The sequence below is a fragment of the Onychostruthus taczanowskii genome, unplaced genomic scaffold (genome assembly GCF_017590055.1).
Source record: "Onychostruthus taczanowskii isolate IOZ18803 unplaced genomic scaffold, ASM1759005v1 scaffold49, whole genome shotgun sequence".
NCBI lineage: Eukaryota > Metazoa > Chordata > Aves > Passeriformes > Passeridae > Onychostruthus > Onychostruthus taczanowskii.
Genome location: NW_024502458.1, coordinates 3,380,340 through 3,403,958, shown reverse-complemented (window position 1 = coordinate 3,403,958; position 23,619 = coordinate 3,380,340). Strand labels below are relative to the sequence as shown.

General features: G+C 37.0%; 1 protein-coding gene across 3 annotated transcripts in view; it reads right to left on the bottom strand.

Moving 5' to 3' along the window:
- Nucleotides 1-23,619, bottom strand: part of PLEKHA7 (pleckstrin homology domain containing A7) — a 146,615-nt gene that overhangs the window by 20,078 nt on the left and 102,918 nt on the right. For 2 of the 3 annotated variants that reach the window (XM_041415124.1, XM_041415125.1), the window contains 9 exons: nt 19,052-19,170; nt 16,693-17,178; nt 10,911-11,427; nt 8,805-8,891; nt 6,497-6,550; nt 2,281-2,349; nt 2,038-2,118; nt 1,068-1,217; nt 73-174 (listed from right to left, as the gene is read on the bottom strand). In XM_041415124.1, coding sequence (XP_041271058.1) covers nt 73-174; nt 1,068-1,217; nt 2,038-2,118; nt 2,281-2,349; nt 6,497-6,550; nt 8,805-8,891; nt 10,911-11,427; nt 16,693-17,178; nt 19,052-19,170 — 1,665 coding nt within the window. Of the gene's footprint in view, nt 1-72; nt 175-1,067; nt 1,218-2,037; nt 2,119-2,280; nt 2,350-6,496; nt 6,551-8,804; nt 8,892-10,910; nt 11,428-16,692; nt 17,179-19,051; nt 19,231-21,859; nt 21,993-23,619 lie in introns of those variants that run through there. The other variant, XM_041415126.1, reaches the window with a different exon arrangement.

The following is a 23,619-nucleotide window of genomic DNA, read 5'->3' as shown; positions in this document are numbered from 1 at the left end:
TTATGAAATGGTAACTTGAAGCTCAGACTAAACCATCCCCTAAGTGTTTACAGTGTCTGGAAATGGACTCACCTGAGATAACAATGAACTGTTCATCTGCTCCTGTAAGGCTTTTTTCAGCTGGCTCACATCCTTCTCTAATTTCAGATACTCATTCCAGGCATTTTCCATCTCCTGTTAACAGAAGGAATACTCTAACACTGTGCTAACTTCAAAACCACTTTCTCCATCCTCTAATTGAGCACCAAAGAGTTTTGAAGTTACTGTTCTATTACAAAAAGAAGTAAAGAATCCATTTTAGTCCACATTGTTGCTTAGACTTGATTATACACCTGAAAACCCCTCATAGCTTGCACAATCAAGTCAAGAACCTGTAGTTAAAAACCTCTGGCTAGCTTCCTGACACAACACCATATTGGCATGTAACACAATCCCTGCACCAGCACAGCCCTTTTTCCAGTGACTTGCTATTCATGCCCACAAATACATTTTACATGCTGAGTGTGGAAGTCACACATTTTCTACAGACACAAACTGACTAGATACATTTAAATAATACTGTCATTTTAGTGATCACACCTTACTACAGGGAAGGTGTTCATGCAATTCTGGAAACAGTCTTACAAAGAGCTAGTCTCATATTCATGAAAAGACAGTAATAACAGAGTGAAACCAACACTAAATTACATTTGAATTTATTAAGTTATAATATGAACGGTAAATTTTTACTGAAATATCAACAGATTTTCCCAACTCCTTTTAACCTGGAAAAACATCCTGGAATCACATTTATATTTCCAAAGGACTGCTGAAAGACTTGCAATTTAAGACCCCTTAATATATAAAGACATTGAAAAGGTTAGGTGTTTTTGTTTGGGGGCATGGAAGGCAGTCATTGAAAAAGAGAGCTGGAGAGATTGTTTAATTTTTTTGGTCCAGTTTAGTATCCTGTACCTTAACCAAAACTCTTTAGAACAGGTCTTAATTTTCCTATTCAATGATCAACACAGTTTTAGTCTAACTGGGATTTTAATTCTGGTTTTCTGGAAGCAACCAAACACATGTACCGTTGAGACTTTGGATATTTCAGCCCGAATATGTATAAGGTCCTCTTGCAAAAGTCTCTGCTGGTAAGATATTTTTTCTGCATGTTGTGGTTGGTCTTTGTACTGATCCATCTGCCTGTGCAAAACCTCCAGAACAGACTCCAGCTGATCCTAACAAAGAAGACAGCAGTAAGTTTACAACATTAACATGGAAATTTATGCATCTACTGGCAGGAATATGAAAGGTGTTTTCCATGCCCCAAGTCTTCCCTACAAACCAACAGAGGTTAGGATTGGCCTCCTGTTTTGGAGACTCACACGCAAACAGAAACTGCAAGAGCCTTAATTACCTATTGTATCCAAAATTATCTGATATTTTCTATTAAATCTTCCCATTAAGCAGCCAAAACCGTTGAAAACACAAAGCAGTGAGAGGGGAATTTTTCTGTTTACCCTCTGTACGAAAGTGTAATTTACAGTTTCAGAAGAATTCCCTTAAGCAGCATAGAACTGTGACAGCCCTACCACAGCCCAGCATGAGCTGTTTGTTTAAGGCAGGTTCTCCTTCACTGCTGTGGCTCAAAAAGTCATGTGAGGGTTTAAAATATTGTCTAAAACATGAAACAGACCCAATTAATTTAATCAGGAGTAAATAATATGCAATTAATTTTGCACAGTAGCTCTTCCACAGGATCCACCTGAACAGTACTTTCATTTTAGGATATATACATTTTTTAAATTATTATTTTTACAATCACCTCAGTTTATTGACAGCTATAGCTCATAGGAAGCGAAGTAGATGAGTTTAAAATATTCCCTTTCAAAAACATGTTTTCTCAGAATGGGTACTCAACTCTGAAATAAAACCCAATTTTTGTTATCATAGAAGTATATACACAATACACTGCAATCAGCATCCATTAATTCAATTTATTGTACTTCACGATTAGATAAAAGTTTCTGTTTTACTAACCCTTTTTAACCTACTTACTTTATTTTCCTTAAGGGCTCTTATTTTGTCCTCCAAGTCCTGCAGAATTCTGTCCTGCTCACACAAAACACTCAGTTTCACCTGGAAATGAAATCACACACATACATACGGTTAGATTCTAAAAACCAAGCAGAAAAGTATCCCCTTGTAATATTTCACCCCAATGAGCATAATAATGACCACATGACTGTACAAAAGAAACAGATCAGTGCAAGAGGTGCTGCAGTGGTGTTTGATACTTACATCAATATCACTTTCTGCAACCTTGACAGGCTTTGCACTTCTTTCTTTCAATGTGTCACGACCCGTCATCTAAGAGGAACAGATTTTCAAAATGTAAGAAATTCATAGCAAACTAAGACCTAATGATGCTTCAGCAGTGAAAAGAAAACTTTTGTTAAATATTCACTTTTATTAAGAAAAAATAAATTGGATACAAGTACTTTCAAATCTGGCTTTAGTTTTTGAGAAGTTCAACAAAAGGGATTACTAGTTACATTAGGCTATTTAGTAACTCTTCCAGCAGCTTGGAATTCTGTACAAAACAGCATAATCCCACCTGTCTCTGGTTACAAAAGACCTTTTCCTGCAAGATCTAGTAGTTTTAACTGTTCTGCTCTAATAGCTTTCTTGAAGCCAAAGGAATGGAATTGTTCATTTAAATGCATGGTTGCAACAATAGCAGCATTCACGAATGACTAAAAATACAACTTTTGGCAAGTGTTTCACCCCACAAAGGACAGTATCTTCCTCAGCAGAGGATGGATTTTACTAAAGACAGACTGCTATAAAAATGCCATAGTGGAATTAAATGTAATTAATCTATTTTGACGTGGCTGCCACGTACCAAATCTCTCACTCCATAAATCACTGGTTTCATATTCTGTTTCTGGTGAGATTATCTTCTCACATAACACAGTTTTAGAATCAGTACCAAAACAACACTCAATTGTACTTCCAACATTCACATCAACCTTAAGAACTAAGGCATGTCTGTATCTGTAGAAATGTTTATTTCCACTGCCTACACGGGACCCTCTTTGTGAATAAATGAGGCAAAGAAAAGAGCAATAAAATAAAGCTCATAATAATACATTTCTTAAAAGCCTTAAAATCTAATTATTTAATATCACCTCTTTGGAACACTTTTAAAGATTCATTAGAGCAAATATTATCTTACCACAGGACCACTTGGTGATTAGTAGTATTCATATACAGCATATGCTTTTTCATATACAGGCAAAAGTCTATGAAGAAAGATTCACCTCAATATTGTCTTCACTAATAAAGCAGGAGAGATTTTGATACAAAAGCTGAAGTTGTTTGCTTTTTTTAGTGAGGCAAGAGGGGTATAAACAGGCAGGGGTTTTTTTACCAACTGGCAATCTCCAGACTTAAAGCTACATATTCTACTTATTAACCTCACAGTCACCTACAGCATCATGTTAGCTTTTTAAAAGTAATTAAATTTTACCCACAGTGAGGTAAATATCATATCATCTTCTCTCCTCCAGTGGCAGGCTCCATTTAAAGATTTCTCATGTACTTTTGAGTGGTTAAATATTACTTCTGCACCACCAAAATCAATAGTATTTATTGCTTCTAGAACTTTTCAAATTTTTTTCAACAATTACATATTATATAGAAGAAAAAATTGTCTTTCAAAATGATGATTTAAATTATTTAAATGCTAAATCCTATAGATAATTGTAACAATTAATTAAATATAAACATAAAATACCAGCATATCAAAAGTAATAATTCTGCATATTTAATTACCTGCAAGCTAAGACAATGCAAAAGCCTTTTTCAAAGCAATGGAATTAACACAAAAACAAGCCTACAGAATTTGGGGATACTTTAAATTACATAATCAGAACTGTAAGGAATTTGTCAACTATCAAGCAGTGAACATGACAGCATAATGAGGATTAAGCATGCTTTCACATTTTCCAAATTCCACACAGGAGTCACTACTTGACACATTCATTTTCAAAACATGATAAAATGAAACCAAACACTGAGGGGTCAGCCATAATTCCGCATACAGACTCCAAAAGAGGGAGAAAAAAAAGGGAATTAGAAATAAAATCTTACAGAAAGCACTACTGTGCACCAAAAGACACCTGTAAAAGCCAGAACACTGACTGCTACTTGAAAAAGCGATGGGATGAGCACGTTTCAATGCAAGCAGTCTTACATGTATACTGGATAGTAACCCTTGTGCTGAGTTCTTTAGCACTTTGTAAATCATGTTGATCAGAGGTCCATTATTTTCTATCTGTTTCAAACAAAAGTTTAGTCATAGCTTGTTACAGACGTCAAGATTTAAACCCCCAAACCTCACAACTCAAAACTCCGCAAGCAGCAGCGATCACACACTCCCAGGGCACACCTAAGCACTCTGCAGTGAATTGCTCAGTCACAATTCCACACTGAAAAGTTCTATTTCGAAACCTCTAAGATCGATCTATGCAGAAATAATGGATTTAGTGAAAAAAAAAAGCGTAACTCCAATTCCAAAATGTCCTAATTGGAGTTGTTTAATCAGGGTGGGCCTAATTCAAAGCCCAGTGTAGTCAAAAGAGATACTCAAACTAATTGGCTTTTTTTAAGTGTCTTAAATGGAAGATTACATACATGACCTGGGAATTTGCTGTTACTAAAATCTGTATCATTTGCTTCCTTTCATGCAGCGTACTCTTCTTTTTCCTTGTATCACAAATCAAAGCATTGCTACATTTAGTGGCACAGCACAAACGTAACCAATACAGGGACACCTTCTCCAGTTTCACGTGTGCTCCTTAATCTCTCAGCAAACTGACCTGAAATTTTACATTTCTGGACCATGACTGAAAGAAGGTGATTAAGAAATGCCTATTTTGAAATTTTACATTTCATTCCTTTGGAAACACATTTGACATTTTGAGTGTCAAGATTTTCAAAAGGGAACCAGCTGGCATCAAGAAGTACCAGGTGCCCCCGTACATTTCTCTTTCTGGCTGCTTTTGTTAGGTGCTACAGGCAGTAGGAAGGCACAAGGGGAGCTCTAAGAGACCGAATACCTCCTCGTGCTCCAGACTGCAACAAATTAATCTGGACAGAATCCACCAAAAAGTTAAGAAACTCCCCTCCCCCCCAAGAATTTTGATAAGTGTATCTCATTGTCAGAAGCTTGACCTGTGGTGACTTCAACTGTGAAAATCATTGTGTTTTATAATGGAAAAAACATTCAGATTATTAATAATTTCTCACCTTGTAGGACTTTTTAAATTGTATTTTGTTGTAAAATTCACCTGATGGCTTGGGCTGTAGTCACATTTGGCAAAGCCATAAATAAACCAAGGACAAGGCTTAAAATGAAATGTGTCCAACCAATTTTAAATTTGTATATTAATGATTCCAACAGTTTACATATTTGATCATTTAGACTACACACAGGTCACCTGTATTATATGCTAAATACATATATGGTTCTATAGCAATATTTTCCATTTATATATTTGGTCATATATTCAGGAATTCAAAGATCAGATGAAATTGAAATACACATCCCCACAGGCGCAATCAGCTCACAGGCAACACCCCATGGCATCAGTGAGCTCTGTACATGCAAACCAGACAGACAACAAGGTGTCAAACTTCCCTTCACCTTGACTTTCAGGAACATCACGTGATTTATACATGGCAAGGCATCCATCCTACAACCCACAGAAAGTGGCAAACTACTTTGCTAAGCAGAACAATTATATCTTTCTACTGGGTTTTTTTTTCCTTCAAAACCTGATATTAAGAACTCTAGATTTGCTTTCAAATTGCCAATCAAGTGTACCAGACACAGAAGTCATTTAGACAGATGATAGGACCCTCAGTGTCATATTTAATTCTTTTTTTTAAAGAAATACCTCCTAACATTACTTGATCAGATTCTCTCTATGGATGGATGGATGAATGGGTGCATTTGAAATCTTTTAACTGTAATAACATGAAAACAATGACAGTGATAATTAATCACATTTCCACAAGAACATATGGCACATTATATAAATAAAGGAAAAGTCAGTCTAAGAAGATTTAAAGGGGAAAAGCTAGATTAAAAGAACACAAGTTTTAACTTAGATGTGTTGACTGCATATTGCTACTAATGCTACAGCAGAGAAACATTTTCCATCTGTTTGTTATCTGATTTCCCTATACCCCATATATCATCCATCTCAGTACCAGTAACACAAATTGTTCTTAAAAACTAAAGCAACCATATTTTCTGAGTTTTCACTTTAATTGAAAGTAGTAGTTTTCACTACTAAGCAGACACTCAATATTCTAAGCACAACACAGGCAAAAGACAGTTTCCATCTCAGACTAGAAAGGTACTTTAAAATTTTCAGGTACAAACATGATACAAAAAAGACAACTGTGTTGGAAAAAAAAAATGAAGTAGACTCATCTAACATCTTACCTTAAGATCCAAATACTCCAGATCCTTTTTCAACTGGATGTAAGTGTCATCCGCCTTCAGGCAAGTACATAGGGAAAAAACAGTGCAATATATTTGAATGTTTGGAACCATTTCAGAATAGTTGAATTTGCTATATACAAGAAAACATGGAAGAGAGAACAAAATAACACAGTAGGAGCACATAAAAAAGCACATTTGCTCCACCAGCATCTTGCTATTTACAGCTAAAAAATGGGCAAAATACTTCCCAAGAGTATTACTGCCTCATTACCCCCTGCTCCAAACACTTACATTTTTGTTTCCACCCCTAACAGGACACAGAACTACCTGAAAAAATACATGTTCAAAAGCTATTCTTTCCAAGCTCAATTTCCACTGACTAGCCCTTCACTGAAAAAGTTACAGTGGTGTGACTGAATGTCAGAAGTAACTAGAAGACATCATATAATATATCACTAGAATGCTTTTGATCACAATTCATATGCATTTTAAGATATCAATTCCTTTACTTAGGGAAAGTATGAAATAAGTGTTGGGAATAAAATTCTGAAAAATATCTCACTTATATGATTAGACAATCCATTTTGTCTTTTAAGTAACAGCATTCAAGTTGATTCTTATTTTTCATTGCCTCACCTGTAATTGCTATCAGCTTAATTTTATAGTTACACTCATCTAGCAACATCTTTATTACAGTCCCTTCAAGGAAAACATGCACAGAAGTCATAACAAAGTTATTTCTCCCCTCTTGAAAGGGGATATTTGCAATAAAAAATAAAGTTGAACTGTTGCAAATGTGCTACTTGTAGTTAGCCAAAATGCCCAGAACTTCCTAGAATTTTAACTGCTATTCTGTCAGCATTTCATATCCTGGGTGCAATTAACTTCAGAATAAAAGAAAAACACAACTATACCTTTTCTCAAGTTTTGAGCCAATGAGAATGTGTAGTTAGAAAAAGAAAAGAAAAACCCTTTATGCCATAAAATCAATAGATCACACTTGCATTTCTTTAGAGGTGCTCACTTACAATTCTTGTCAGATCAGCTTGTAAGACTGGCTGAGGACTTGACCAGAAAGTCTGCCCATTTTTGGAGAAATCCCTGTTATTACCACCCATCTTAGTGCAATTGTTCTGTAGGTGAGGTACTCGGGAAACGAAACTTTTTCAATTCAAAAAAATCACTTTGGTTTTGGGCCAAAGCCTTCACCAATTCCAAGAAGAGTCACCAGATTTTATTCCCAGGTGGCTCCATTTTTTGAGGCTCTAATACAAACCGGAGAGCTCTGTGAGTACATTTCTGTTTGATTTCGCATTTACAAGTTTCATAACACCTGTGCAATCAAGAGCACCACAGATGATCCAAGACGCTCCTGAGCTTTTATGAACCAAAGTTCACCTGCAGAACTGACACAGTTACAAGCTCATATGAATGTACAGACTGGCTGATGCATTTCAATTTGCAGGTGATGCAGCACGTGGCACAGGGAGCCAACCCCACCATGAAAGCAGCACAAAGAGATGGTTTTGCTTTAGAATGAACTTATACGGTATTTTAACCCACATTTCTGAAGATGCAGCATTTTCAGAAATAGTATAAATACACAGTATAAAAAGGAAGTAGGCACTTTGAAACAGATGCACTGGCGCCCTGTAACTTAAAAATGCTCATCTTCTATAGCAAATACAGTAAGCAAAGAAAAAACGCAAACGACCTGGGCACTGTAGAATATCAAAGAATGGGCAAGGAAGCACAGACCCAAGCATGCCACTAAAGAAGCATTTGCAGAGTCACAAAATGTCACAGATGAGCCACGCAGCAGCTGACCTGATAGGTGGAATTAGTTGGCAAGTGCTGCAGTAACTGAGCGATTGTGTAATTTCTTATACTAGCCAACTTAGCCTGATGTCTCCTTAATCGAATGAGAAGCAATGTTAGCTCTTCAGGCTGCAGGTATTTAGACACATTGTAAAGAGGAAATTAGCAGTCTTCAGGGAGAGGAACTATAATTACATTTTTCACCTCAGTGCCCAGAAAGCAGTTACTTGACATGATTAAGCAATTATTTAATTAACTCTGCATTTGGTCAAACAAACATAATAAAACTTGAATCCTGTAATAACAGAAAGCTCACCCCTGCTCACATTGCAGATAAAGGCAAAAGTCCTATAGGCTTTACTGGGCTAAGATTAAGTTCTCATTCGAGTTATTTATGCTTCAACTAATAGAGTTAAGATTAAAGACTATGGATTTTAAAACCTGGCTGCTCTAGTGGGAGGACCCAAGAGGAGCCGTGCTCTGCACTTACCGACTTGCCGTGCAAGCTGGGCGCGCTCACCGTGTGTGTCATGTAGCCCATGGCAGGCATGGAGCGACGATCCAGGTGCGTGGAGCTCTGCAAGAAGCCACAGCCACAGGGTAAGGACTGTGTCAAGTGCCAGCTGTGTTGCATGCCATCGAAAATTCAGTCTGCAGCTCTGCCACAGATTTTCTATTTGAATTCGTGACGTGCTTAGATCGGGGTAACACTCACTGGGCAGACCAATCCTTTGATGATTAAAAATTTATGAATGAACAAACACGAATTCAGCGCCTGTGATGCTGGGCAGAGATTGTGGCAGCATGAGATGCTTCAGCAGAATGCGCAAGGTAGCTTCCAGCAAATTTTTTAAAAGTTCATGAAGTTATCCCCCCCACCCAACATCTCCCAGAAAAAGGTTTGGTTGGATGAAGCCTTCCCACAGCAGGCTTGTACTGCACATAGTAACAACCATGAATGCTCTCTTTTAGCCAGGGAACACAAAGCTACTGACATGACTGACACCTTGTGGCAATGGCTTCCATCAATACCAAGGGGGTTTTTTAATAACCATCCTTGATCTGCCCCTTTCTGCTTACCATAAGAAAGCCTACTGCACACTCATTCTTCCATCTTTCTCTTAAAGCCAAAGTTCTATGGGTTCTTCAAGGCAGACTAAATGTCTCGGTTATTTTTATTCCTGTCTCTGAACTTCACTGAATTTGCCTCGCCTGCCTTGTTTTTTTGCTTTTTTTAGTGCAACTGGTTGGAATTTAATAAAGCGGTACAGGGAGAATGGAGTATCATGGATTTATGCAGACACATTTAAATGTAGAATGACACTGTGAGCTTACATAAAAAAATGAGCATTTTTCTCTACAAACTTTCTCAGAAGTTCCACAGAGAAGTTTTCATTATGAGGAACTGTGTTTCCCAATATTAGTAAAGCCAAGATGCCATAAAAAGAGCTTAAAATTTCTGCAGTTCCACTGCACAGGAAAAGAAAAGACTGTTGTACATGCCTTTTTAAAGATGTAATGGTCCTTCAACTTACATGTGGAGAAACCACTGTGTGGTACAATATAATCAGGAGTTACAAACATTAGTTTCCAGTTCTGCAAATCACTAGACTATTTCACCCTCTGACAGAATATGATAAATCTATAAATGCTGAAAGACATACAACAGCTACACCACATATACACTAGATAAAAAAATCTAAACTGTGCATGAGCTGAAGCCTAAAGTCATGGTCCATGATCCACACTGGGTATCTGGATTTTCAAGTCTCTCTCTTTGCAAATACTTTTCTTATCAGAGTCCATGGCTGAGGTCAAAGAATTAAGTGAATAATAGCAATATCAATTATTCCAGATCTACCACGACAAGTCAATCCTCCATTGATTCAACACAAATTTCCCCAAATTCCTTAATCAAGGAGAGCATTTAGAGTACTGAATAGGGAAACCTCTGTCACCTCTGGATAAAAGGGTACAAAAGTCCCTACAAAACAATCCCATACTGAAACTATTCAGAAAGTTGGAGCTTCAGACCAACACGACTTGAATTTGGCTAGCCTAATGTTAAAGGCTCTGCAATGGACCTAAAATATTAATATATGTATTAATATATGTAATAATAATAATAATATTGGCTTTGCCATAACTAAAACCAGAATCAGCTGTATGACTAACTACAACAGCAAAACATGTAGAGAAAGCAGGCACTGCTTTGAAACACAAAGCTACAAGCAAAAATAAATAATCAAGAAAGATTACATCCTGCTGAGTTTTATATTCTTGCCTTCATACTCTCTACATTAAAAAAAACTACCATCTGTATATTTCAAACATGTAAGATATGCCTTCCTGTTTTTTACTAAAAGTATTCCACACTATGTGATGTGCCACCAATTTTCCTTTCCCAACCAACAAAAGTTAATAAATCTGATCAGAATGGCAAGAGCTTGAGGAGAAAATTATTCCTTGTATTAGCTTTTACAACTTACATGATCTTTTCTACACAAGGAAGGATGCAATGAACCACGACTAAGTAAACCCACCATGTGTGACACCACGTGCAGAATGGCTGGTAATCAGTTAAACAGACACCAACCTTTACAGCACGATTCCGAATCTTCCTGGGCGATCCAGCAAGAGGAACATCCACAGTCTGTCTCTCATCAGTTGGTTTAACCGTGAGCCTTTCTGCAGGAGTATGTGGTCTCCGTGGGAGAAAGTTTTTTGGAGGTCCAGGTGGAGGAATATCAGATGGAGAGGGTGGAACAGATATCGATCGCGGAACATCTAATGAGCTTTTTGACTTAGCACGATCAATGAAGTCTGAAGAACCTACGTAAAGGGGGGCCGTGGGGCTGCCATGTTTGAACTGCTGTCTCTGCTGCCACTCATACAGCTGCCAAACAGTTCCATCCTTATTTGCTTTCCTCTCCTCCTGGGACATCTTCAAGTGGCTGACACGATCTTGTGCATATTTGTAGTCACTCGGCAAATTGCGGTTTGGTGGTGGTGAGCTCCCTGAAGGCTGCCTGGTATTCTTTGGCAAAGTGTGATAGTTTTCAGAAAAAGGAGGATTGGGACCCTGACGTGTAAGAGTCTGATCAGAAGTGAGGCTGTAAAAAAAAAAAAAAAAGGGAAGAAAATTTTAACACACACTGATGAGTGGGTGTGACTAATAAAAAACACCTCTAATGACATAAGCAGAGGAGCTACAAGACATGTAACAGACATTTTAACAGAACTTACAGAAATATTAACAAAGCAATATTAATGACATCTATCCTGCACACAAATACTACACTGTATAAATACAGGATTTTAATTTAGTGTTTAACCTAGGATGAACTAATAGAAACAAACTTAAGGAACAGCAGTATTACGTACTCAAAGAAAAAAGAAAGTTAAGAACATGAAGAACGGGATTATCGTCATGTATATCAAGTGAGTCTGTAAATTTAAAATACTCCTTTTCACAGAAAGCGTGCTCACCACTAGGTGGTGCAGTTTACGAAAACAAACGCATGTTCAATATAAATATCTTTAAAAGCAAGAAGAAATCTCACCAATCCCAGAACATCTCGGATAGTTTTTGTTCATATGAATGAAGCAAAAAGAAAGAAAATGGTAAGAAACTGCTCAAAGTCCGCAGGTCTGTATGATTTATTTCCACCTAATGCTACTGGTTCTACTGATTCGAGCAACATGAGACTTTTTACAACAAAGGTCATTGACAAATTAGAATATAAAAAGAACTATTATGTCCTGGCTTTAATACTGCACCCATAAAACACTTAAGCTGTAAAAACCAGATATTTTAGTAGGTAGTGTTAAGACAGAATTGGTAAAAGTTTTCATTAAGTCTAGTTAGCTCCCTCTCCTGCTTTGAAGACAGAATCTTTCAGTAGCCTCATGCATAAGAGCCTGCCTGTCTAATTTCTGATTGTTCAGTCAAATATCTGCGAGTTTTGTACTTGCAGTCATTTGCCCATTGATTCAGAATCTCCAAAGAGAAAACCATTCTGCCAGGCTTGCTACAAAGCATCAACACAAAAAACCCCAAAATTAAAAAAAACAACCCAGCACAAAACCACACAAACAAAGGAACTCCAAGCATGTTTTCATCACTTCACTCAATAAGTTCCACTCCGCGTGAGAGGGAGACCTCATGGTTTGGAAAATGCAGGAATTCCACATGAAAAGGCCAGGATGGAAAAGAACATCTTTGTTCAGCATCCAAGAATAACTTAATCAAGGAGGAAAGAATTGCTACCAGCAACTGCTGCTCAGTAGATGCCACCATCCCTTTTTAGTTGCAGGATTTGACAGTTGGGCTGCCTTGAAATATGGGTACTCTCAAGAGGATACAAAATTCCTCATGCCAGCAAGTAGAATAACTGCCCTGCACTGCCTGGAGGGTTACAAACCTGTAAAGGCTCTGATCCCTCATACCACAAAATCTTGATGTTACCTCGAATTTCTGAATGAAGGTTAAGGCAGGGAGACAGTATGAATACACAAAGATCAGCATACAGCGGTCGTGGATCCTCTTTTAATTCTTTAATTCATTGCATTATGTGCACTTTTAATGTCCTGTACTTGGCTGCCAATTTTTTCCACAGGAAAATATGTGGTAGAAAGTTGGTAGAAATGTATTTCCTCTAGACAGCAATAAGAACCAAGAATGCTGGAAGCAGATAATGCTTCAAAAGGACATCTGAGTCAGGCATGAAGCTAAAAGATTCCTTTGGTGATTTCTCTGTGGAAAAACAGGGAAGGGAGACGTGACCACTCCTATACCCCAATTTTGTGGAGACCTCATGAAGGCATAAGCAAACTATCAGATCTTGCAAACCACCTGTGTGTGATTATTTTCTAACTGGACATTAAAAGGCAGAATATTGAGATCAGCTGGAATTGATGGCAGTCAATGAAGCCACCAGGGCTGGCAGCTTTAGGAGCAAAACCAACCTGAAAACAAAGACAACATGAGTTTTGTTGGGGGCAAGGGGCGTCATGCCTTCCTTCTAGAAAAGGATGAGTTTTTCTGAGAAGAACTAAAAACTGTTATTTTAAAAGCAGTACATGGAACAGCTGATATGAGCCAGTTTCATGGAATACTTCAACCTGCTATAAAAAGAGAACAAAGTTGAATGTGGATAACATTGCACAGGGGAAGTCACATTCAGAGCTGAACTTCGGAGGCAACTGCCTACATATAGACACACACTATGTTTTCTCAGTATCTGAAGTAGGGAGAAAGCTCAAGCTGAGATGACAGTCTTTAAGCTGGTGGCACCTCTACCACACAAGGTTTGAGATGCTTAGAGATAATTTGCATAATATAAAAATAGGCTGTCACATGAACTTCTAGGTAAAGAACCTTGTCCCAAATGGCTCAAATTAGTCCACAATGGACTATTGCTTTCTTGGAGGTTAAGAGCAAAAGTGAGCAAAAGCAGCTGTTCTTGAGAATCTCCCTCATTTGAATGCTGAGGTATAAAGGACATAAAAAAGAAAACAGACATTAAAGAGTGCATAAATGGCCTGATGTCATATTATATGACCATTGGCCATGAAAACCTTCAGGGTCTGCAGTGAGAAGCAATCACACAGAAGATATTGTAAGAAGAGAAGATAGATGTTCAAAAGACAAGTACTATTATTAGAAACACTGTGGCCATTCATGGGAAGGCACAGAAGCTAACAAAGGCAAGTAATGTTTTTTTCCTTAAGCAAATCAGGAAGGAACAGAAAGTTCTGCATAACAAGAAAGATTTTAACACCATTTACAAGGAAGGAAGTATCTCAACATGACTGCATCTAGTGAGGAAATATTAAGCTTAATTGGATTTATATATTTCTAAAATGCAAGTAAAGTGTTAGAAACAGCAAATTCTTCATAATTATGCACTAAGTTTATACAGGCACTGGAACCAAATCAAAACCTAACAATTTCTGAACAGCTGCCATTTGATGGTCCTGACCTTGATCTTTAATTACTAAAACCCAAAAACTCCTGAAAGCCTCCTTTCAAACTTTCTTCCAGTTCTTGAGATCTCTCCGAAAGGCTGACATGAATCTTACCAAAGCAGATATTCCCATCTGCTGAGAACAGAGAGGGATTAGATGGCTACCCTGGATGTCACTGGAGTGCAGCTGAGAGGTCACTAAGAGAGGTGGGTCTCCAAAGTGACATCTAACATTTACAACTCAGCAATGGGAGTGCTCCATTAAAAAGGGAAGTAAACCATCTATTTGAAAGGTCTGAAGATCTATATAAAAGGTGCCATCCCTACAAGCAGTCATATGAACAACTTCAGTATTTGTGTGAACCCTTTAGCTGAAAGAGTTCTTTCTTGTCATAGTCAACTTGCTGGCAGGCACTGCATCTGTACACACCTGAGCCAGGAAACAAATAAAAACTGTACTCATTCTGTGTTCAAGAATTATCCAGCTTTCTGAATCCTCAGAGGTTCTCTATTTGTGACATTTCAGCTGGAATATCCATCAACATGGAGCTTTAACAAATTAAGTGATCTACTACTACTTAGTAAAATCAAAACGGAATGTCAATCAAATTATCATCTCTAGCTTAAATTTCTACACCGTGCAACCAGGAAGATATTTGACAAGTAACATTCCACTTCTATCCATCGTTTAACAACACTGCAGCAACCTCAGCAGGCTCAGAGAAGGTGCCATTTAAAAGATGACTCCGTTAATCTTAGGGAAGGTAACATGCAATTTATTCTGAATGCAGAGAATATAATGGCATTTGTCGGGAAAAGGCAAAGAAAACAAGGTCAACTGAGCCAAAATAGACATTTTTAGAGATATGCATATGTAGATATAGAGCTATATCTAGAAATAGCTATACATAGACATACACATATATATATATATCTATCTGTCTTTATTTTCACTGAATACTTAGCAGCTCCAGCTGAGGAAGCTGGTTTCTTCTAGAACAAAGCCTGGCTTCTAGAACAACACTGTCTTAACACTGCACCTGATACACGCCCCTAAAGTCAATTTACTGGGAAGAGTAATTTGGAAGAAAACCATACTTATTTAGCTATTAGTCAATCCTGTCACTGCCAGGACTTCTGATGTAAAAAACATCAACAGAAGCTTTTTAAGCATTAGCTCATTCCTTCAATCAGTTTCTGTATTATTTCAGGCAAATCAATGTGTGCAATAAGAACTAACTCACCAACTACTTTTTTTTCATTAAACTCATATTCTTTTGGGAAGTCCTGGTTCATATCCAAGCAAAAAAGATGGAAGTTAATTGACTCTAGCAGTCTAAAAGAATATTAAATAATATGAAAAAGTAAAAAAGCTTCTTCAAGGGTAATCACAAAAATAAAAGAGCAGAAGAATGGACTTCCACACAAAATTAGGAAGCCTTCCACACAAAATTAGAAAGACTTCAATGTCTTACTGGCTCCGAATTGACAAACATTAGCTTTAGAAAGAATTTTTAAAATTCACAAAATGTTTTCTCCATCCTAAAAACCACATGCCAATGTCTCTTGTTTGTTTATACTATAATTAGATTTGAGCAGATTTATAAAACACTAATTCAGTAGAATAAGCATATTTCAAAAATCCTCACAAGTAGCATCAAGCCCAACTGTTTTTCCTACCACTTGACACAAGGTGACATTCTGAACAGACACACATATTCATCACTTCATTTCTCCAACTGGTACTTAATCTGACTTTGAAAGCAAAAAAATTATGAGATTTTCAAACTACAAAAGCATTCCAGTCTGCATTTCACCTATTGGTGCTATTAATGTACCATTAGGGACTGAAAATGGAAAAGAGAATCCCAGAGACCATCCTAGGATGTCTTCATTAACTAAATGAATATGTGGAGACTTTGAATATGTGATACATACACTGTGACTCTGAGTGCAGTGAGCTGATATAGAGGAGTGAAAGGATGTTTGGAACAGGAATAGAAGAAAGAAGGAAAGTAATGAGCATTCTTTACTTTTTGAAGTGAAAAACAATTACCTGTAACTTATATTGTGTAATTGTTTATGAATAAGAGGTAACTGGGGGTTGCACTTCACTTTCTGGCTCTTCCAAATTTAAGCAAATTTTAAGTTTTAAGCATCCGCAGTGATTAAAAGAAGGAAAATAAAATAGCATGCTAATGTCACTTATTCTGTTCGCAATACTGCGACAACATGAAAGAGATTTGATTAACCAATCCCACATTGGCTTTCCCAGGAGATAAATCTCTGAAAAATACCATTCTGCACTGAAGGAAAAAGTAAGTCTTCTTACATTTTCCTTCACACATTTTCCTTTAATTTAAGAAAATGCCACTTGGCCATCTAGTTAAATACGGGCCTATTACTAACCTTTTTGTGTCTCCTTTCTGGACTTTTACCCAGTGCTCCACTTGAGCCATGTTACTTTTCCTTTGAAACTGCTTATCTGGATTTGTTCTGGGAACAAACCCTCTTTTATATGAGCCAGTACCATTCTGCTCCACCAGGCCAGCACTCATACTTAATGAACTAGGAAGCGTTCCATTCTTCTCAGCTGGCTGAGGCTGAGCTACTTGGGACCACGATGCATTCCTCAAGTCTGGAAATAATGAATCAGCTTCTGTCAATGCGTGCTTAGCCTTTCCCTTTTTGGTTTCCAGAGTTTCTCTTCTGTGGATGTAACGCTCCTCCTCCTCCTTTTCTCTTCTTATCTCTTCACGCTTATCGTATCCAAGCATTTCTGCTGATTTCTGGTAACTTTCTTTTGTGTCTGTAATCTCTGCCTTCACACACTCTTTGCAGGCATCCACATGATTGACCTGGGGAACAGCTTGCTGATCCACTTTTTCAGTTTCCCTGAAAACAAAATGGGTGTCAGTAATGTGCACTGTTTAATTGTGGAAAGTTGGTGTGGTCGTGTTGCTCTTTTACAATGGATAACCACAAAATCACTGTCTGCAGACTCTGATAAATTTTACATGTTACTATAAATATGCTCAGCAAAACTCAGCTGCTCTCCCAATCAGACAAAAGTTACCTTTATTGTGCTGTCAAGGAAGCAGAAATTACTTACATACATCTGTAAAAATGACTAAAAATATTAGTATTGTATGAGAGAAGTGTTTGGCATTACATTATGTACAAAAAAGCTGTAAATAAAAAAAATCTTCCCATCCTAGGAAGCCAAAAAAACAAAACTATAAGCTGCCAACAGCTCATAAAAAAAAATTTTCAGATCTTTGTAGATGCCTCAGGGACTAGTCACTTCTGGCCAAGAGGACAGATCAGTATCTACTTTTAAAGCAGTACTATTTCCCAGGGAAATTCTATTGGGGAGCTACTCCTGAAGAAAAAAGTGCTCCATGCTGCAGTGCATACTAGTTTACTTATTTACCTTATTGTCAAAATAATACCAGAAATCTTGATATTCAATTTGAACACGCTATAAAATATCTGAGGATTCTGAAAGTTTCATGTTGCTTTTGACATGCAACATACTTCATTTGCAATTTTCTTCATCTCCTTATAACAATAAGCTTCTCAAGAACTTTTGTTCTCACAAAATGTAATGGGTTCTCACTGATGTCAGAGTAGCACCCCATCTCTGAAACTAAGTTCAGCTTCTTTAAAGCTTTACGGAAAGTAAATTCATAAAGTAAAAAATGCCATGATGAAATTGTTTTCATTTCAGTCTAATTAGAAAAGAATAGTCTACTTAGGAGCAAAGACATTAGATCAATACTTCTAATGTGCCAGACTTTCCCAATTTTTCTTTCAATTATTTCTGTCCTTACAAAGAAGATAGAGGTACCAGGTTGTTTCTTGAAATTTAAATTAAATCTACAAAGTCTTAACACAATATCATATAGAATGTAAAGCTCTGGAAGAGGTGCTGATCCCTTGCTTATATTTGAGTGGCCAGAAGAAATGAGTGTGAGATACTCAGAGAAACTGCACCACAACATTTCAACCCTCACAGTGGCCAAAGCAGGGCTGTCTCACAGAGCAGTGTATTCCTTCACGTGGAGGAGTAGGGAAACAATCACATTCCAAAGCCAAAACATCAATATGGCTACATCAATTTACAGAAAATGAAAAAATCTGGAAGCACATTTTGGCACAGCTGAGTTTATTCGTTATCAGTTTCATACCTGCATAAATTAATTGATGTCCATTAATCCATTATGCACTTACGATTTACCAGTTTTTAGCACTCTTATTCCCCTTCAATCCTAGTTCTAAACACTCATTTGAAACAACTCTTTAAACTTCTGTTCTTTCTCTTCTACTTCTATCTCCCAAAGGCTGCCAACTGGCTGTGGCAGGTGTATGAATCTGCCCACAGAAACTGGAACTTTTTACCCGAAATTTCCTAAAATAATATATATAGAGAAATTAATCCTGGTCACTAGATGTGGGCACAAAACTTGCATGCATACTCAAATACTGAACACCAGGTTTTCTTAATTAATACCAGTTAACTATTTTGCAACAGAATTAAAAATAATTAAAGAGAAAATAAATTAAAAATAAAGGAAATAAATTAAAAATAATTTTAAAGAATTCTTTCTTTAAAATACAAAAGAGTTTTATGTACATATCTACAAACAGCAGTGTCAGATACCACCATGGGTGCGATATATTTAAGATATTAAATTTTTCTAAGATCGTAAGCGTTTTTTTATGCAAGATATTAATTTTTTTTTAAAAGCTTTTGAGTAGAACTTGCCTCTTCAGTGAGGAGCGTGTCTGCATGAGAGCAGCCTGGTTCATAGCCCGGATCCAGGCATTCATATCCTCCTGGGTGTCAGCACTGAAGTAGTACGTCCTCATCCCTGTGTGCTCTGCCTGAGAGCCAATGACAGAATTCTTGTTATAAATATATGCCCTCATACCTGTATGAACAGCCTGGAAGAAAAAAGAAGAAATAAAAGTCAGACAGCTCTTTCACTGTTTCCCCCCAAAAATTAACTTGAAAACAACTTTTCCTGGACTGCTTATTGAGTTTGGGGTGAATTATCACGCTGCCACAATGGGCTGTAAAGGCAGTAAACTCAAAAGGCACACCAAGTTTTACTGAAATTCTTCTGCCTCTTTCTAGAAGCTGAAAATCCAGAGCTTCTGATTTTCACAGTGGGAAATTTCAGCTTTTCTTTTTCTTTTAATTGATACATTTCATTTGCCACAAACACTATACTAATCAATTTGAAGAAATCCCTATACTGAACAAATTTAAGGAATTCTCAATGAGATGTGCATCAGCAAGTCAATTTTCCCAGCTCATTTAATAAAGAAATTTATTCAGACAAAACACAGCCAAAAATCTTACCTTTTAAGCAATTAAACTGCTAATTCAAGAATTGATTATAATGCATGTTAACATCTTTTGGTTAAAGCATGCACTTGAACTTGAACATGTATTAGCTGCAAAGTCACAAGACGTACTGATAAAAGTTAGTAATACTGATGGAATTATCACAGCACATCAAATACTGACAATTATCTCTGCACACTAAAATACACCATGAAATTCCACTGCAAACCAAAGGTACTGGGCAATTTCTCCACAAATATATTCAATATTCAAATTGATTCAATATGGAATACCTTGCTAACTCTAGGCTAGTTGAATTTAATCAAATCTCATCCATATTTGTATTAGCAACAGTATAAATATTACCAAATCATCTAAACAGTTTAGCAGGGAGAGATTACTCTCCTTACTTTCCAAAAAAAAACTGAATACAGTATATTCTGCTTGAAAGCTCTTGTAATGATATTAAAATAATAATATTAAAATAAGTAATTTAAACTTATTTTTATAACACTAAGCCTGCTATCACACTCAAAAACTAATAGCATTAAATACTGCTGACATGGGGTTTTTTAAAAAGAAAAATCATTATACCAAAATTTTAATTTGGCTACTTCTGTTTTTAAAGGGTAAATGTATTCTGTAAATCCTGCCTAAATTATTGATCTTTTTATATTGATAAAATCCTCTCCCCATTGTTAGCCTAAATCAAATTTTTAAAAAATTATTGTAGAGGCAATCATAGATGGCTTCAGAAATAAAAGTTTTGACAAAACGCAGGCTATTTAATCCAGTGCAGCCCTTCCTGAACATTCTAACTTCAGTTGTTTACCTAGAATTTCCCAAATTACCATGATCTCAGAGACTTGTATCAACAACTCCAAAGAGCAAAATATGTGCTTGCTATTACAGTGCTTTTAAGTTCTGTGCAAAATTTCCTCCCTTCCCATGGCAGGCTGTTCCCCTGAATGTGTGAAACGTGGCCTTTCCCTTCTGTGCCTCAAGCAAGGAAGCCTGAGCTTGTTTTGAAAACTGGAGACTGAAGTAGAACAGCCAGCTAGAAAAAGGAGGAGGAGGAGGAGAAGGAAGAGAAGGAAAAGGTTACATAAAGAAGTCAAGACTCTCTCCTGCTCAGAAGCGTCTCCACTTCCCAAAAGCATTGGCCATAAAGGGAATACAAGGTGGTTTCTTCTCAATTCCCACATTAGATTACCACCTGAACACAGGAAAACAGGACTTACACATATTAAACAACAGATCTGATCAATCACATATTTAGAAATCAAAGGACTTTATTCATGTTTGCTTTGTTGAGTTCTTTGGTTTTTCTTTGTTGTATTGGGGGTTCTCTTTTTTTCTCCATTTTCAGAACACGAGAATGCTCAACGCAAACATGATTTAGAAGCATTAATTCATTATAATTTACAGTTACCATCCAGTGTATGAAGAGACCAAAACCTGGCAGCTCCAGATATAAAGGAAAATGGTGACTTTGGTGTGAGACCTTATGACTACAGAGTCCCTTCACAGAGCAGGTTGATCCCACAGAAGGTGTTAAAATGCAGAAGTGAATCAATTCCTGCAGCAAAGCAGACTATGCATGTCCCACTGCAGATGATGCAGTAGGACCCAACCATTCACTGGTTTTATACTTGCTTTAAAAACCCAGAATTTTAGGGAACTATCTGCAGAGACTGCATACCACACCAAGAAATTGATTTAACAGGTGTTTTAATTGACCTGTACACCCTGATCAACATAACCCACCTGTGTTTTAGGTTTCTCTTTGAACACAGCTGCAAGCACTGCAGGTGAAAACAGTATCAAAATGCAAACTGTGCTGCACCACTCTCTCTTGAGAGATTGAAGCTCTCACAGCCACAAACATTCCCAGCTTCAGAAGGGATAGTGGAAATAGTGTGTGGTTATCAACAAACACCATATCCTGAAGTTCACAATATATAACACTGGTTAAGGGAAAATCCAAACTTATTTCAGTTATTTATTAGTAGTGTGTTTTAAATGCAAGAAAGCCACTTTGTGCCAGCATCCTGTAGCTGTCCCTGCTGGCTAGGGAAGCTAGAAGCTAGTAGGCCTTTTGGGTTTGGGATTTTTTTTAAAGCCAAAGCTATTAGGATGGCTACAGCATACTAAAAAGCCTAGAACACAGCACATGCTCACATGTACGCCATACACACAACAGGGAAAAAATAATAATGGTACCTATTCATGCATTCAGATGCCTTAATGTGGATAGATTGAGAAGAAAAGCAGTCTCTCTCCCATAGTGCACAGTAGGAGAAATGGACAGTAAACCCCAAGAGCATATCAACAGGACAAGACAGGGACAAAAAATTAAACAAGTTAAAATCATTAAAATATTCCTATTTTTCAAAGAAAAACAAAACCCAAATCCCAAAATCCACTTAACAAAAGAGTGTACTAAAAGTAACTAATGCTTACAGCTGTTATGTTCACCTCCACTTCTTCAAAATACCTAAGACAGAAAAGCCACCATTCACAGAACAAAGGGATAACTAAGGGAACAGTTTTCTAATAATTGCAATATTTCCAAGTTAGTTCTGTCAATAAGCTATAATATACAGAAAAATCTTCCTCCTTCTGAATTTTGATATTTATGAACCTTTCTGAGCAAAAACTGAAATATTACTCTGAGCCTTCTCTACAAACTCAACAACATCCCACTACAATCTAACTCATCTTTCACCCTTAAATAAAATAGAGCTTTTTGAGGATTTCTAGAAGCTTCAACCCTCCCCTCTTCCAAATTTGAAAATAGCACCTCTCAAATTTACAACTCTTGGCATTTCTTCACCTGACTCCCCAGACCCAGAGCAATATGGGAGCCTAAGGAAGCAATACTGACTCAGAGAACATAAAGGAACAAACTATGTCACTTTTGTTTTTAGGAAAACCACTGAGATCAAAGAAACAGATAGGAAGTTTGTCCTGGTCTCAGTGGTCTAAGCAATGAACAAATACATCCATTAGTAAGACCAATTAAAAATAATTTTCCTTATTTGAGGATAACAAGGCTTCTAAAGAGACTGTGAGAACATGAACCACCACAAACTGATACTATTCTTGTCCAAAACTACTGTATTACTGCAAAGAACAGTCATTTCTCTGTTAATGACAGGAAGTATTTCCAGCTATATATGAATGCTTTGTAAGCCTTTTCACATTAAACACTGAATTTGTGCTCACTCATATTGGTACCAACAAAATTTAAAATCTTTAAAATGCAGCTATTAGATTAACTAAATATCTTTAGGATGTGAGCTGCTGAACTGAATATGCAGTAAGGTTCCTGAGTTCTAGGCTCACACACAGCTTAGTGACAGTGGCTTCCAGCTAGTCACAGCACTTTGCTTGGCACAAATAGAGGAAGTGAAAAAAATTGTCAAGACTGAAAAATTGTATCAAGATAGAGACCTAAAAGCAGTTTCTAAACAAAAAAAAAAAATAAAAATAAATGCACATACTGATATATTTCAAAGTATGGGTCTGATAGCATTTCAGAAGCCTGTAGGCTGTTCCACAGGTCTGTAATTGTTAAACATCCAAAGACACACAAAACCTTAAGCAGGACCTCAGGAGGTGAAGAAAGGAAAAGGATTGTGAGAACTCCTAGAGTACAGGTTTTAACATTTTGCAGGGTTTGACACAGACTCTAGTGAGCATGTATTTTACAAGCCTCCTTCTAACCAAATCATATGCAAAAAGCACCCATGTATTTGCTTAGCAAATCTCCTTCCTCTAGTTTTGAAACAAAAGAGTTGAATTTTTTTCCAGTTTTGCTGTTTCCCTAGCTTCCAAACTCACTGCTACTTCAGATGGGAGTCAATTCTTCTGTTGTAACAGAAGATTTACAACAATCTCAACAAAGAACAGGCCAAATGTAAAAAGCACCATGGCACATTCTCCCACTCATTCAGGTCTTCAATGCAAAAAAAGTCTTA